The sequence below is a fragment of the Eleutherodactylus coqui genome, chromosome 2, assembly GCF_035609145.1.
Source record: "Eleutherodactylus coqui strain aEleCoq1 chromosome 2, aEleCoq1.hap1, whole genome shotgun sequence".
In the NCBI taxonomy this organism is placed as follows: Eukaryota; Metazoa; Chordata; class Amphibia; order Anura; family Eleutherodactylidae; genus Eleutherodactylus; species Eleutherodactylus coqui.
Window position 1 is genome coordinate 48,545,744 of NC_089838.1, and position 14,336 is coordinate 48,560,079.

At 49.1% G+C, this 14,336-nt stretch overlaps 1 protein-coding gene across 1 annotated transcript in view; it reads right to left on the reverse strand.

Moving 5' to 3' along the window:
- Positions 1–14,336, reverse strand: part of LRP6 (LDL receptor related protein 6) — a 50,554-nt gene that overhangs the window by 21,621 nt on the left and 14,597 nt on the right. Inside the window, exons 4-8 of the mRNA XM_066590820.1 lie at positions 12,800–12,996; positions 12,385–12,516; positions 8,976–9,372; positions 7,610–7,781; positions 38–254 (exon numbers count right to left, since the gene is read on the reverse strand). Of these exons, the coding sequence (XP_066446917.1) occupies positions 38–254; positions 7,610–7,781; positions 8,976–9,372; positions 12,385–12,516; positions 12,800–12,996 (1,115 nt within the window). The remainder of the gene's footprint in view (positions 1–37; positions 255–7,609; positions 7,782–8,975; positions 9,373–12,384; positions 12,517–12,799; positions 12,997–14,336) is intronic.

A 14,336-nucleotide genomic window follows, 5' to 3' on the forward strand; every position in this document is an offset into this window, starting at 1 on the left:
ACCTAGCTATCCGGCGGTCGCAGTGTTTCCAGCTCACCTGATATCTGGTTAATGTTGGTGGCTTTCAGTCCCATCAGGTCAGGAAGCTGGTCTATGATGACCTCCCGCTCCCCCGTGTGCTTGTGAACCCGCTCGATGCTGCGCCGCTGCCAGTCTGTCCAGTAGACGTAATCGCCCAGCAGCGTGAAGCCGAAGATGTGCGGCAGCTTGTCCTCCACCAGCACCCGCCGACCGGTGCCATTCGTAGTCATAACCTGCAACAGATGCAAATGAGTATTACTTAACACCAACAAGCCGGCAAATGTACAAGGTGGTACACGAGCAGCAGACACCGCGATCAGAGGAGCGCAGGTTTACATCCTTGGCTGGGAAGGGGCTCCCACAAACGGCCGTAAACTTACGTCCTATGGATGGTGCGGGCTAAGGTTGGGACATCGAAAACCAATATAATCGCTAATGCTTTGGCGATACTAGTCATCGATATTGTTATGTCCGATATATCGGTAACATCGATCGTTTAAGGCGATAGAATATCGATTTTTGTAAAGAAGAGACGTGTCTTGTGGTCCAGTGACTATATATTCTCTCTTTACATTCCGCCCTTTCCTTTGTGTTGTACAGGATGTAGTTTTGCTCCTGGCACTAATGAGCTTATAAACAAGTTCTAGAAACTTTTGGAAAGTGTGGGCCGACTATCACCAATAAGGTTTGCTCCAGGTAAAACAACCCTCAGAAAAAGTGGGATCTTCGGCCCCTTTTCACACGCGTTTGTTCATGGCGTTAGATGCAGGCTCTGAGCGCTTGCGTCTAACGCGATGGCTGTGGGCAATGCTTTCTAAATGAAAGATGGAGGGCTGCGCTGAATGCACGAAGGTCGCGTCCAGAAAAGGAGACGCGACACGTTGTGCGTTTAGTGTCTAAAGTGAACGCAGTGCCCATAAAAAAGATAGAATACCCATCTAACGCAATTACAATTGCGTTCGGGGCACGGTGTTCGCGTTACCAGGCCCTGCATTGTTTACAGGTTGCCATGGAGACCGTTGGTCCCTCAGCGGCAACTTGAAAAAAATGCGGGGCACGCAGCCCGACAAACACACAGCATGCGAGCAAATTAATATTTCTTGGCTCATTAGACAACGATTATTGGGGCCAATGATAATAGTTGGAAGTTAATAAATTTAAGTTTAAAGTTTTTAAAGAAAACTATAATTTTTCGTTAATTGTGTTGCTTTATTAACCCTAGACCTGTTTTATTTTTATACAGCATTTTAAAAAGTCGATATATTGATCGTTTTCCACCGATATTTTACAATAATCGATAGTATCGACTATCGCTGAACAAACTATCGACTATCGATATTTTTGTGTTGATGTCCCAACCTTAGTGGGGGCTCAGAAGCCAAGCTCACATCATCCGCAGCGGGAGCTGGCTGTGGCTGACAAATGCCTCCTGTTCTAACAGCGGGTGTCCGTGAGAACACAGATCCCCGTTAACCCCTTACATACTGCAATCAATGTAGACTGTGGCATATAAAGGGCTTGAGGGAGTTCCCTCTATTATGTCATTGGCCCACTGCTATGTACTTGCGGAAGGCCGATGGGTTGACATGGCAATCGGACGCCAGACAATGGTGCCTGGGTCTGTAATGGCCTAAGATTAATGATAATGCATTGCAGTACAAGTATTGCAATGAATTACTAAAGCGATCTTAGCATTGCAGGTTCAAGTTCCCTACAGGGGCAAGCAAAAAATAAGAAATACAAATAGTCCCCAAAAAATTATGGAATAAACAAAAAAATATATAATTTTTTAAAAATTTTTTTACAGCTTTTCAAAAGTGGAAATAAAAATCTACTGAAGATTGTTGCATCTGTTGATCCAAAATAGGCCACATCGGTAAGGGGTTAACAAGCAGTATTCTGACCGCGACAAATGTTTAATCTATGGCACATATGCTCTGTATAAGATCAGGAGAAGCTGGACTGTATCCAAGAGGTGAGGATTTCGTCTGGTGTTCGCTCTCCACTCTGGCTGGCTGTCGCAGCACCAGGCGTTGCCGTCTGACCCTTGGAAACCGTGGAGGAATAACCGCCCAATAAAAAAAAACAACAACAAAAAAAAAAAAAACACAACACACAAGGCTCGATCCCACCGGTGGAGCCTGCCAAGAGCGCTGATTGGAAACAGATTGAGACGAGTTACTTCATATCACCCGGGACGCTATCGGCACTGAAACGCCGACTACAGGGCATCCGGCGCAAAAGACGGGAGCGAAGCTTCTGTAATGAGCCACGAGAGATGCGACATAAATCCTAAGTACGCGCACAGAAACACGTTAAGAAAACTCCCCCGCTGAGTCGCCACTGCTGCATCAGAGGTTAAGCATTTGACAAACCCCGTTTTTCGCCTCAGCGCAGGAAGTGAGATGTGTGGCGGCTGCAGGGAGGCGCGGAGCAGTGTGGAGTTTCACGTTATGGGTCAGAGTCTAAATATTAGGAGACCGCAGAGGGGAGAAAGTCGTCTACAGGAAACATATGAGGCTGCGACCGCATCAACCTAACTCCTCCGGGGGTGCGACCATCTGTGGAGCAAAGCGGATCTGCGGCTGCTCAGCCGGCCTCCTGTGCGTAAAGAGTAAAGTTATATAAATCAACAGATGTCTCAGTTCTCCCGTGTTCAAGATCTCTGCTTGCAGTCAGTGAAAGGGAACATTTCTCTGCATCCAGAGCCGAAAACAGCTTCTGGCCTCAAACGACTCCCAGCTGAGGGTTTGTTACAGTTTTATCTGGTCTAGATAACACGGATATCCAGGGAATACATGTTACCTGCACTGATACATTGTAACAAACTCGCAGGAGAGGAGATACATTGTGAGCAGCAGTGTGAATAAGTCCATTCACAAGAACGGATTTCATATTTGCGCAGGTTTTGTGCATCTCGCACCACATGGCGGAATCTGCCGCAGAGTCTTCTGCTTAAACTCTGCCTCTAAAAATCATGACAAAAGCCACGCCATTCGGCCACAGATCCGCATTCAGAATGCTCCTCCAACCAATACTGGAGAGCCTGAACCCAATGGCACGGAGCATTATCCTGCTGAAATATCCCATCATTGTGGGGGACAAAGTCCATCCAGGGCAGCGGTCACAGATGTGGCGGAGTGCCATGAGAACCCACCCCACACCAGTATGGAGTCCCCACTAGCCTGCTCTGTGCCTTTTTTGACCACTAGGGTCCGTGGCTTCATGGGATCTGTGTCACACACCAACCCTCCCATCAGCCCGAAACGTCACCAGACCAGGAGAGGCGCTGTGCCCCGTGCTGTGGCAAGAACCAAGACACTCTAGAGGGGAGTGGCGTCACCTGCTTCCAAGGAAGCTTAAGAACGCCGTACTGACCCACAGGATGTACGTGGCTCCTCTGGTGTCAATGTGGAGGAGATTTCTAGCCGGTCGCTGGGTGTCCAGCCAAAACGTTGTCTATGGAATATAATAAAGAGGCATCCTCTGTGCTCTTGAGGATGTGAATTTCTACTTCTGCACCAGTCCGCTGCTCCTTCTACTTTCTTTGGAAGTGTTTGAAGATTGGATCCATGGTGGGGATCTACTGGGAGCGTGCATCAGCTGTTCGCTTCCCACCAAGGTTGTGGTAAAAGTGTGTTATTGGGCATTCCTGGCACACACGTGGGGCTGTGGATGGAAAAATGTAAGACGCCCGGACAACTTTAGGAATAGTACAACCCGTCCGTCTGACACCCACTAACACGCTTCATCCGACAATTCATATCGCCTCACCGTCAGCACGCCGGTCAGTTTCAGCCTCACTCACAAGTTCTACGGGCGTGGGCGCTGCCAAGGCGGTGCGGAGGTAATGCCACCTCATCATCCCAGGACCTCCTAGCACTGGAGAAGGGGCCAAGCCCACTGCATACACTGTGCCAACCATCTCACAGCCACCTGCAGCAGCCACCATCAGTGTGAACACGGCTGTTAGAATTGACGGCTTTATTGCCAAGGTTAACAGCAGCATTTAAACACCCTGCAGTGCAATGGAAGACCCCAGTGAACGGAGTGGCAATCAAGTCTGTGCACCACCACTCCATGTACAGGGCGTTCAGGTTGGACCCCCAGTGATAACTTATCCCCCATTTTATGGACTAGGAATAAACACTTCTGATTATAAAACCTCTTTAAAGCGGTTGTTTTATCTCCGGATTTCTCCCCTGCTGCAGCGTGGGCCTCGCATGCGTGTCGCCGCTCTATGCATATTAATGGGACCACCAGAGATAGTTGAGCTCATGAACTTTGCTATTGCGGGGGTCCCATGAAGTGAATGGAGCAGCGTCGGCATGCAGCCATCTTTGCCAGAACTCCCTGAGGGTCCCAGCAGTCGGACCACCAGTGATTAGGCATGTAGCCCCCATCCTGTGTATGTAAGGGATAAATATATCTTTAATGGTAAAACCTCTTTAAGCCTTCAGTCCAGACTGATGAGATTGTAACAGACCCTCAGCTGTGAGAAGCATCAGGTCAGTAAGTCTTCAGTCAAGAATGTCTTTGTTCACCGACAGCAAGCATGGTTACTACTGGTTATACACTTCCAGGGATAAAAGTAGGAAGAGTAAAGAGACATGACAGGTGCTCAGCAGCCACAGGGTTAATCACGGTGTGCTTAAGATGCCCCTCCCACACCCCGCTGCTGCACTAAAATGAGCGGCGGCCATCTTTTCTGGGAGATTAATGTCACTGCTGTAGAGTCTCTGCTGCGAGCTGCCAGATAAAACGGCGAACAAAAGCTTTTCTTCTGAGCCCCCTGCTGGGATCTATTAACCGCTGCGCTCGGCTTATCGGCGTCTCGGGGACTGGCGGAGAACCCACAAAGCGACGGCAACGCTTAGAAGCTGAGGGGGAGAAAAAAATTAAAATGTATAGATACGTTGCGACTGACGAACGCAATTAACACACAGCAACCCGAAGGTCCCGCCCTCGCCATTATCACAGCGAGCACCTGAAGACGGGAAGGAGGAGACGGACGTTCGCTCTTCAGAACGGCGCAAACATGCACGACGGGGGAAGGGAAAGCCTCGTATTAATCCCTTAATGATTTTGCGCTCGTGGTGGTTTAACAACTCAACAGTTTGATTTGTGGGGCTGCCAGAGTTATTTTTGCGCAATTTTATTTTCGTATTTCCACTTGATAGTTCTTTATTAGTAAAGGAAGGGGTCAAACTAAAGAAGTTCATCGCTCACCCACAGGACAGAAGAGAAGTGTCTGACCACTAGGGATTCGGCTAACCCTCACGATGCCCCCCGAACGCACCATGTGAATGCAGCAGCGGCGGCAGGACGTGTGGCCACTGCGCTAATCCCTTCCGTCGAAGGGAGGAAGATTCTCAAGTGCATCGAACTCAACCTGTCCGATAAGAGAGAGAGTGGGGTACCACAGCGCCATTCACAAGGGGGCATTGCAGTTGCTCCAGCCTCATTGGGGGTGTCAGCAGCTGGACTGATAGAAACTTGTGCATTATCCTGCGGAGAGGGAATGAAGTGTCTTTAATGGCAGACAACCCCTTTAAGTTAGCAATTAAGTGTTAGGAAATGTTCACAGGGCGGATTATTGACCCCCGGCGATGGTATCTTACGCAGCTGTGGGGGTCGCAGATCCGCATATGGATTTCAAGAGTCGTCATGGCGTCATGCCGCATTTTGATGTGGGTTCTGCGCGGGTAAGTCAGCTAAACCTGCCTGCAGATCCCGGCCCTGCATTCTCATACCTGCGGCAGGAACCCGCAGCGCCGTCGTTTTAAGGGTATGTTCACATGTAACAGAAATTATTCAGATTTTCTGCTGCAAAACCTGTAGCATTTCCGCTACGTCTGCGCTTACCCTTAGAGTCGACATCCACATAGAAAAACCTGCGCCAGATTCCAACACCTCAACGCGCACTTAGGATGCCATTCCCATTTCCTTTTGGTTGTTGGGAGAAGTATAGTCTTGGGTGACCGGGTGGCGTTTGTGGCTTGGGTTGGCATGCATGCTGAGCCCTCTCTCCAACATATATACAGATGATATCAGTGGGAAGACTGGGACCCCAATGCAGACTGACTACAAGGCCTCGTTCACACAGATTAACCACCCCCAGCAGTTTAGGACAAGCTGGTGGAAGCGGAGCTGCAGGCGCTTAAAGTGGGTCAGAAATAGTGAATTTACAGCTTGTGGCCTTCAGTCAATGTGTGCAGAGGAGATCAGCGATTGTCCCAGGGGGAAGGGTAACATGGACTTTACTTAATGCCATCACCTCCCATCAGAGAGCAAATTTGCTCTCCGATTGTCACATACGGGAGGAGTTTGTTTTTCTCCCAAAAAAGGAGTGAAATAATGAGCTCTCGCATCTAAATCACTTTTCCAAACCGTTTAACCCGACAGATGCTGCAGTCATTGCTGACTGTGGCATCTAAACGTTTATACAGAAAACTAAATATTTTTCCCACTATACAAGGCTGTAAAATACTGAAAAAAATACAAATAAAACTACATACAGTTCTATTACATCCATAACAACCCACAGCATTAAAAAAAGTTACATTTATCCGGCACACAACAATTTGTTTAAAATATATAAAAAATAAAATAAACACAAATCAACACATAAAACAAACAAAGAAACACTTCCTGATCAGCTCGCCCCCGAAATAGCAATACAAAAAATAAATTTAGAAGGCCGCCTGCACACGGGCGGAAATCCCGCGGCGGGATTATCCGCAGGATTTCCGCCACTAAAAGCCTGCATAGGAGTGCATTACAATACGCACTCCTATGCAGACGGCCGCGCGAAATGTCGCGCGGCAAACAAACCGCGGCATGTCCTATTTCTGTGCGGGGCTCGCAGAGCCTCGCACAAAAACGTCACTCACCCGGCCGCCGGCTCCAGTCTGCGCATGCGTCGCCTGCCCGGCAGCCGGCACATGAAAGAGCCGGGGCCGCCAGGCGCGGGTGAGTACGCGCTGCTCCCTGCAGGCGCTGGGGTCGGGTCCCGCGGCGAGAATTCTTGCCGCCGGATCCGACCCGCCCGTCTGCAGACGGCCGAAGTCATATATCCTCCAAAAAAATGGTACCAACAACAACTACAAAGGAAATAAGCCCTCGTACGGCGATGGAAAAATACAAAGGTTCTGGTCCTGGAAGGGGTTTTTTAAAGCGCAAAAGAACATCTCTCTAAATTCGAGTGATCAAGAATACAAAAATTGGGAAACTCAGGATTTGACCCAGAAGCGGATATCCAGCATGCCGGGGAGGGGGGTGGCGGGGCAGGAACTGCAGAAGTCTTTAAATTAAAAAAAAAAAAAAAAGGTCAACACTAAATACGGCATCTTTGCCTAAACTTTATGTATTTGTCAATAAAGGTGTAACAACTTCAGGAACTCTTCTAATTGTACTTCAGACTGACAGAGCTGAGGCAGCAAAAACTGGGAAAACCAAAATTTAGTTCAGTCGAGCTTTTGGCCACAACTATAAACAATATCTCCATTCACTGAAGGCAAGCAGAGATCTTATGCAGAATGCCAAGAAAACAACAACATGCATTAAGAATGTAACTGCGGAGCCGCACCTCTATTTTATCCGTCTTGGCATCTCCCCAGTATATTTTCCCTTCTGTGTAATCCAGTGCCAGACCGTTCGGCCAGCCGAGAGACGTGTTCACCAACACAACCCGCTCGCATCCGTCCATCGCTGCTCGCTCAATTTTTGGCGTCTCTCCCCAGTCCGTCCAATACATATAACTGCGGGAATAAAGACATCAGAAGGTAAGTCACAAGATGGCACCATTTGATCCATTTACTCAAAACGGGGTGAGGCAGCAGCTGCAGGAAACTCCCGACACCCCTAGCAGATCTCCTGTGTTAGAAGCCCCTGGCAATGGATTTAGCTCTTTTGATCTACAGAGACGGAGAAGTCTGAGCAGATCCGTTTCTTTATAGAGCCCCAAGCCCGCAGCACAGAGCAAGTTGTACAGTAACATTCTGTCTGCAGTCACCACTAGAGGGAGCTCACTGCATTATTTATACACCGAGCCTGGTAACCATAGAAAGGAGGGCGTCCCAACTGGAGGATGGCGGTCCGGCTGCAGACCAGGGATGCCGCCGTCCGGACCCCGCTGATACCATTTTGGAGTCTATACGAATTTTTTTGGAAACTAAAAAGGTGCAATTCTAGCACGGCGTATATTTATTCTGACAGCATTCACTGCTTGAGATTAATAACTTGCAATTTATTAAACTAATAATAATCTATATTTGTATAGCGCCAACTTACTTCGCAGCGCTTTAACTGGACTTTTATGGAAGCAGTGATACCACTCTTTAACGTGATGACTGTGAATGGAGGATTTACACTTTCATATTTTTCTTTACTCCCCATAGGGACCTTGAGATTATGTGATCACTCACACAGTACAATGCAATACTATAGTATTGCATTATACTTTATGAGCGATACTTCCCCCCCCCCCCCCATTGGTGGCTGCAGGCACTATAATATTGTATTATGCTGTATGCTGTACAGCAATTTATCAAGCATGTCTTGAAAGGGAATCAAGGCATTTCCGAGAGCCTTGCAAAGGCCTTGGCTGCCATCACACTCAGACAACACCCCACGATTTCATTGCAGGGGTTCGTTTGCAACTCCTGAATGCAGATCGGGACATTTAAGAGTGTTAACAGATGCAAACAGCGTTAGTCCTGATCGCAGCTGTTGCAGCTCGATTTCAGCTCCAAACACTACTAACACTAGCTCAGCCCTCCAGCACACAGCCGACACCCTCTAAGGGTGGCCACGCGGCACCCAGAGACCAGCTTCCCCTAAGGGTAACCGCACAGCACCCAGAGCAGGCTTTGCAAGACGTTTGGTGCTCCGCCCCCATATTGAGGACGGCGGCTGTAGCAACTCCTCCCCTCATCCTTAGGTAAATAACGCACCCGTGAGTCGGATCCAGCACGATAGCTCTGGGCTCATCCAGGTCCTCCGATATCAGAATCTTACGCATGGTTCCGTTCAGCCGCGTCACCTCGATGCGGTCCGTTCCAGTGTCCGTCCAGTACAAGTTCCGCGCCACCCAGTCTACGGCGATGCCATCGGGATGAGACACTTGAGATACGACGATGAACTGGCTGGACGAGCCGTCTATCTGCGCCCGGCGGATGGCCCGCACCTCGTCATCCGTCCAGTAGATGTAGCCATCCACCGGGTCGTAATCTATAGCGATGGCGTGGCGGATGTCGTCCAGCGAAAGAACGATGTCTGTAAAGTCGGGGGTGTCCAGAGAGATTCTCCGAAGATCCGTCCGCCGAGCGAGAAGCAGCAGCTCTGTCGCGCCTGCAGAGAGTTAAGAGGGGGAAAGTAATACCACTGCAGGAAGTCCTCGTCACATTCAGTGAGGCGCAGGGATGGAGGGGGTGGGTCATCCAGCTTTCCCAAACTGCTGAATGGTACAGCTGGGGATGCATCAGTGCAGGACTAACAAGGTTAGCATTCAGGATTCCGGAAAAGCTGAGTGACAAGACCAAGTAATGCAGCAGTAGCCATATTACCATCATTCAGCTTTACTAAAGACCAAAACGGCACAACAGACTGGTAATACAAGAACTAAGGATGTATTACCAACTAAAGATATGCCATTCATAACTCTGGTAAAGCTGAGTAAAAAGGTTAAAAGGTTGGTGTAATAGGAGTCATCATTCGGTCACTCAGCTTTCCCAAACTGCTGATACAAAGACTGAGGATATATAATTATGTGGACTAGGGAAAGTTCTGTGACAAGACTAAAAAGCATGTAAAAAGCAGCCATATTTGTCACTCAGCTTTTCCAAACCCCAGAACAAGGGCCGGGGATGCATCGCTGCAGGACTAACAACATTTGCAATGCAGGATCCGAAGAAAGCAGAGTAACAAGACCAAAAGTAATTCGGTCATAGCCATCATATTTCTGTCACTCAGCTTTTACAAACTCCAGAATGGCAGAATAGACTAGCGATGAGGGCTGGAGATGTATCATTGCACAATTAGGCTGGGTTCTCACAGGGCGGATTCTCGGCGGAAATCTCGCGGTTTGGCCACAATGAAAAAACGTGAGATTTTCGCCAGGAGAACCGCTGCTGCAAAACCCGCGGCTGCTTTGAAGCGGCCGCAGCGGGGGGGGGGGGGGGGGGCTTCTGCCGGCTTAGCCGCAGCGGATTTGCCGTCCCGTGTGGACGAGATTTCTGGGAAATCTCGTCCACATGGCTGGCTAATGCACGGAATTTCCGCGGCAAATCCGCCCCGTGTGAACCCAGTCTTAAAATCTACCATTCAGTGTCATGGAAAAGCTGAGTAACAAAACAAATAAAGCTGTAAGAGCTATATGCCTTACTGAGCTTGTTGAAACTCCAACAAGGCTACACAACCCTGTTATATGAGGGTCGGGATGTGTCATCGCAAGATTAAGGCCTCATGTCCACGGGGAAAATCAGGCCCGCTACAGATTCTCCATGGAGAATCTGCAGCGGGTCCCTCCTGCCCCGCGGACATGAGCGCTTAAAATAGGAATTTAAAAGAATTAACTCACCTGCAGCGGGCCGGGAAGGTCTTCTCTTCCTCACGGCCGGATCTTCTTTTTCGGCCGGCGGATGAACTCGGCACGTCGCCGGCGTGCCGCGCGCATGCGCTGGGCACATCCGCCGAGCCGAAGCAAGAAAGATCCGGCCGTGAGTAAGAGAAGACCCTCCCGGCCCGCTGCGGGTGAGTTAATTCTTATTTTAGGTCTCCCGCACGAAAATGGAGCATGGCCCAGATTTTTTCATGCTCCATTTTTCTTAAAATCACTTTTATTGGCCATCCGCGGGTATTTATCTACCCCGCGGGTGGTCAATGCATCCCTATGGGGTGCGGATCCGCGTGCGGGAGAAGAGTTAAAATCCGCTGCGGATTTTAATTCTTCTTTTGCCCGTGGACATGAGGCCTTAGGCCTCATGTCCACGGGGAAAATCAGATCCGTTGCGGATTTGGGCTGCGGATGCACTGTAATTGTCTTTTATTTTTCATGCAGGAGATCAATTGAGCTATGTGCTCTATGAGCTCCCGCACGTGTGATCCGCACTAAAATGGAGCATGTCCATTTTTTTTTTCATGCTCCAGAAATTTTTTAATTACCATCCGCAGGTATTTATCTACCCCCAGGTGGTCAATGCATTCCTATGGGGCGCGGATCTGCGTGCGGGAAAAACGCTGCGGATTTTAACTCTTCTCCTGCCCGCGGATCCGCATCCCATAGGAATGCATTGACCACCCGTGGATAGATAAATACCCGCGGATGGTCAATAAAAGTGATTTTTTTTTTTTTTAAATGGAGCATGAAAAAATCTGGACCTCATAGAGCACATAGCTCAATTGATCTCCCGCACGAAAAATATAAGACAATTACAGTGCATCCGCAGCCCAAATTCGCGTTACAAATCCGCAGCGGATCTGATTTTCCCCGTGGATATGAGGCCTTAGAGTTGCCTTTCAGGATCCCAGATGACAAGACCAAAGGATGCTGTAATGCTGGCAACCATATTTCTGTCATTCAGCAAAGCACAAAATATCAGAGACCATCAGTGACTACTGATGCGAGAGCCGCACAGCTACGGCCTGCCCTCCAGGACCCTGGAAAAGCTGGGCAACTGTAAAAGTTACCATAACTGTCCTTAAGAACTTTTACTGCAGACAATCTGGACTTTCAACGCTCCAAAGACAGCGTAAAGCAATAAACTTCAGCTGCTGCAAAATTACAACTGACAGGCTGTCTGTGAATGATGGGAGTTGTAGTTCTGCAACAGCTGGAGTCTTGGGGTTTAAGGGTCAGCACCAAGTAAGATGTGTTTAGTCTGGTGACTCCGATGCAGCGGACGCCCCTCCCCCACAACACAAACACAAGACTAGCAGAATTCCTCAGTGTTGACTTAAGGGCCGGACCACATTCCAGACAAAGGAGGGAGTCAGCGCAGCGCCAACATACCGAAACCTGCGCCCGCTACCCCACAGGAACCTGCCGCTCTGATGGGTGTTCTGCTAACAGCGCCAGGAGATGGACAGTAGCCAGCTAGAATTCTGGTACCGATCCCTAGTTACATCCTGTATTATACTCCAGAGCTGCACTCACTATTCTGGTGGTGGAGTCACTGTATACATACATTACTTATCCTGTACTGATCCTGAGTTACATCCTGTATTATACTGCAGAGCTGCACTCACTATTCTGCTGGTGGAGTCACTGTGTACATACATTACTTATCCTGTACTGATCCTGAGTTACATCCTGTATTATACTCCAGAGCTGCACTCACCATTCTGCTGCAGTTGGAGACTCACCGTGTAAGCACGTTCTCCCATCATCCTGGAGTCGCACTCCGGTCGGACACGCACACTGGTAATACGGCTTGACTGGAGACATGAGGCACAGATGAGAGCAGCCACCATTGTGTCCGGCACAAGGATTTGTAGCTGTCCGGGGAAACAGAACAAAGCAAATGAACAGAGCTGAGCAGCATCAGAGATCCACTTCCTGCCCCATCACGAGCTCCGTCTACTGCTCCACTATTCACCCATGCTTTACACTGCATTTTTTCTCCATATTTAGTTGCATTGACTATAGAAATTGTATACTGCCTGAAATTGACTTCCCAAGTCAAAAGCTCAGTCTGCTGCTTAGCCTCTTCCCCATGCTTTATACTGCAGCCTTGCTAGTTCAGACAACAGAAGGAACTAAGCTGAAGCCCCTACTGACCGTTCGGCTGCCTCTGCTGGCTGAATGCGTGGATATCCATGGGGGAGAAGATGTTGCTGTCCACTTCTCTTCTGTCTTCCCCGGTGTATTTGTTGCATGCCAGTATGGATCGCGTGTTCCAGTCCGTCCAGTAGATGGTGTCCCCGAACAGCGTAAGGGCGAAGGGGTGCGGCAGTGAGCCCTTCACCACCGTTTGTCTGGAAGAGCAATGGAGCGGTCAGAGCGGTACAGAATACGGCGAAAACTTAAAACGCTGCACCATCGCCGTTTACGCTCTACAAGTAGGAACATCCCACAGGAAACGCAGACCCCTAAACATGAGGATACATACATAGGGCCACAAACCCGCAGGGGGCTCCTCTATTCACGGATGTTACAGAAGCATCATGGCGGCCACCACAGATCCCACGGGGGTTATCCAAGGTAGGTTTGCCATTTAGGAGTCGAGGGCTTGGATCTTACGGGGTTGGGTCTTAATCGTATGGCCCTCGGGTCTGAATAGAAAGGATCTTAGCCCTAGGGGTGTGGGGGGGATCCAAACTTCATGGGAGCCCATGGTCTCTATTTTAGAGGCTAGAACTTTAGGGGTCCCGAGTTTGAATTTTAGGGGGATAAAGAGCCTGTATCTAAAAGGTGCAAAATTTCAGGAGGTCCCGGGTGCAGATTCTAAAAGGCCTGAATTTCAGAGGTTGGGAGGGGTGTGGGGGATTTTAAAGGGTCCTAATCTTAAGAGATCTAGGATCCAAAAGATAGAAAGTTTGAATTTCAGGGGGTTCAAGGTATAAATAGAAAGGGTCCGGATTTTAAAGGACCCCGGATCTGAATTTAAAGGGTTTCAGGTTTAAGGAGTCTAGATTTTAGGCGTTCAAGTTTTAGAGGTTTGGGGATCTGAATTTTTAAGGGCGAACACAAGTGATAGATCCCCTCCCCTTACACACCGCCATCTTTGCCCCGGCAGTACTAGGCGGTGCCTTCTGTCCGTCACTCAGCCTTCCCAAAAAGCGATATAGGATCCAGCTGCATATTATTCTCGCCGTCCAAGAACTAATGGGCACTGCTGAGCCCTGGCAGACGTTATACCTCAACAATTGAGGGCCGGCGATTCCGTGTCGTGTCCTCAGTCACAAGGACCTCTTTATGCAATCAGCCAGCGAAAACAAAGGAGACTCTATGGAAAAAAATCATGGAAAGTACAAGTGCCACCCGCCGCCACTTCCTGACGGGGGAGGGGGGATTATCACCGGAGTAATCAGACACAGGGAGCAATGAGAAACACATCCACAGAGGTGAGCAGGCGGCTAAAGTAAACAGGTCGCCCCTCCGCTGCCACAGCTGGAACCGTTTGCTTCTTACAAATAGAACAAATTAAGGTTCAGCAACCCCCCCAGAAGAACAAAGAGGAGGACCGGACCTCGTTAACCGCTGCTGTGCTGGAAGACTCAGCAAGAAGTCCTAAAGAAATATGGCAGGTTTCATATGGCTGGGTCTCCAGCGCAGCAATAAGGGAGATTTCTGCTGCAGCAAGCCACCTCCCAGC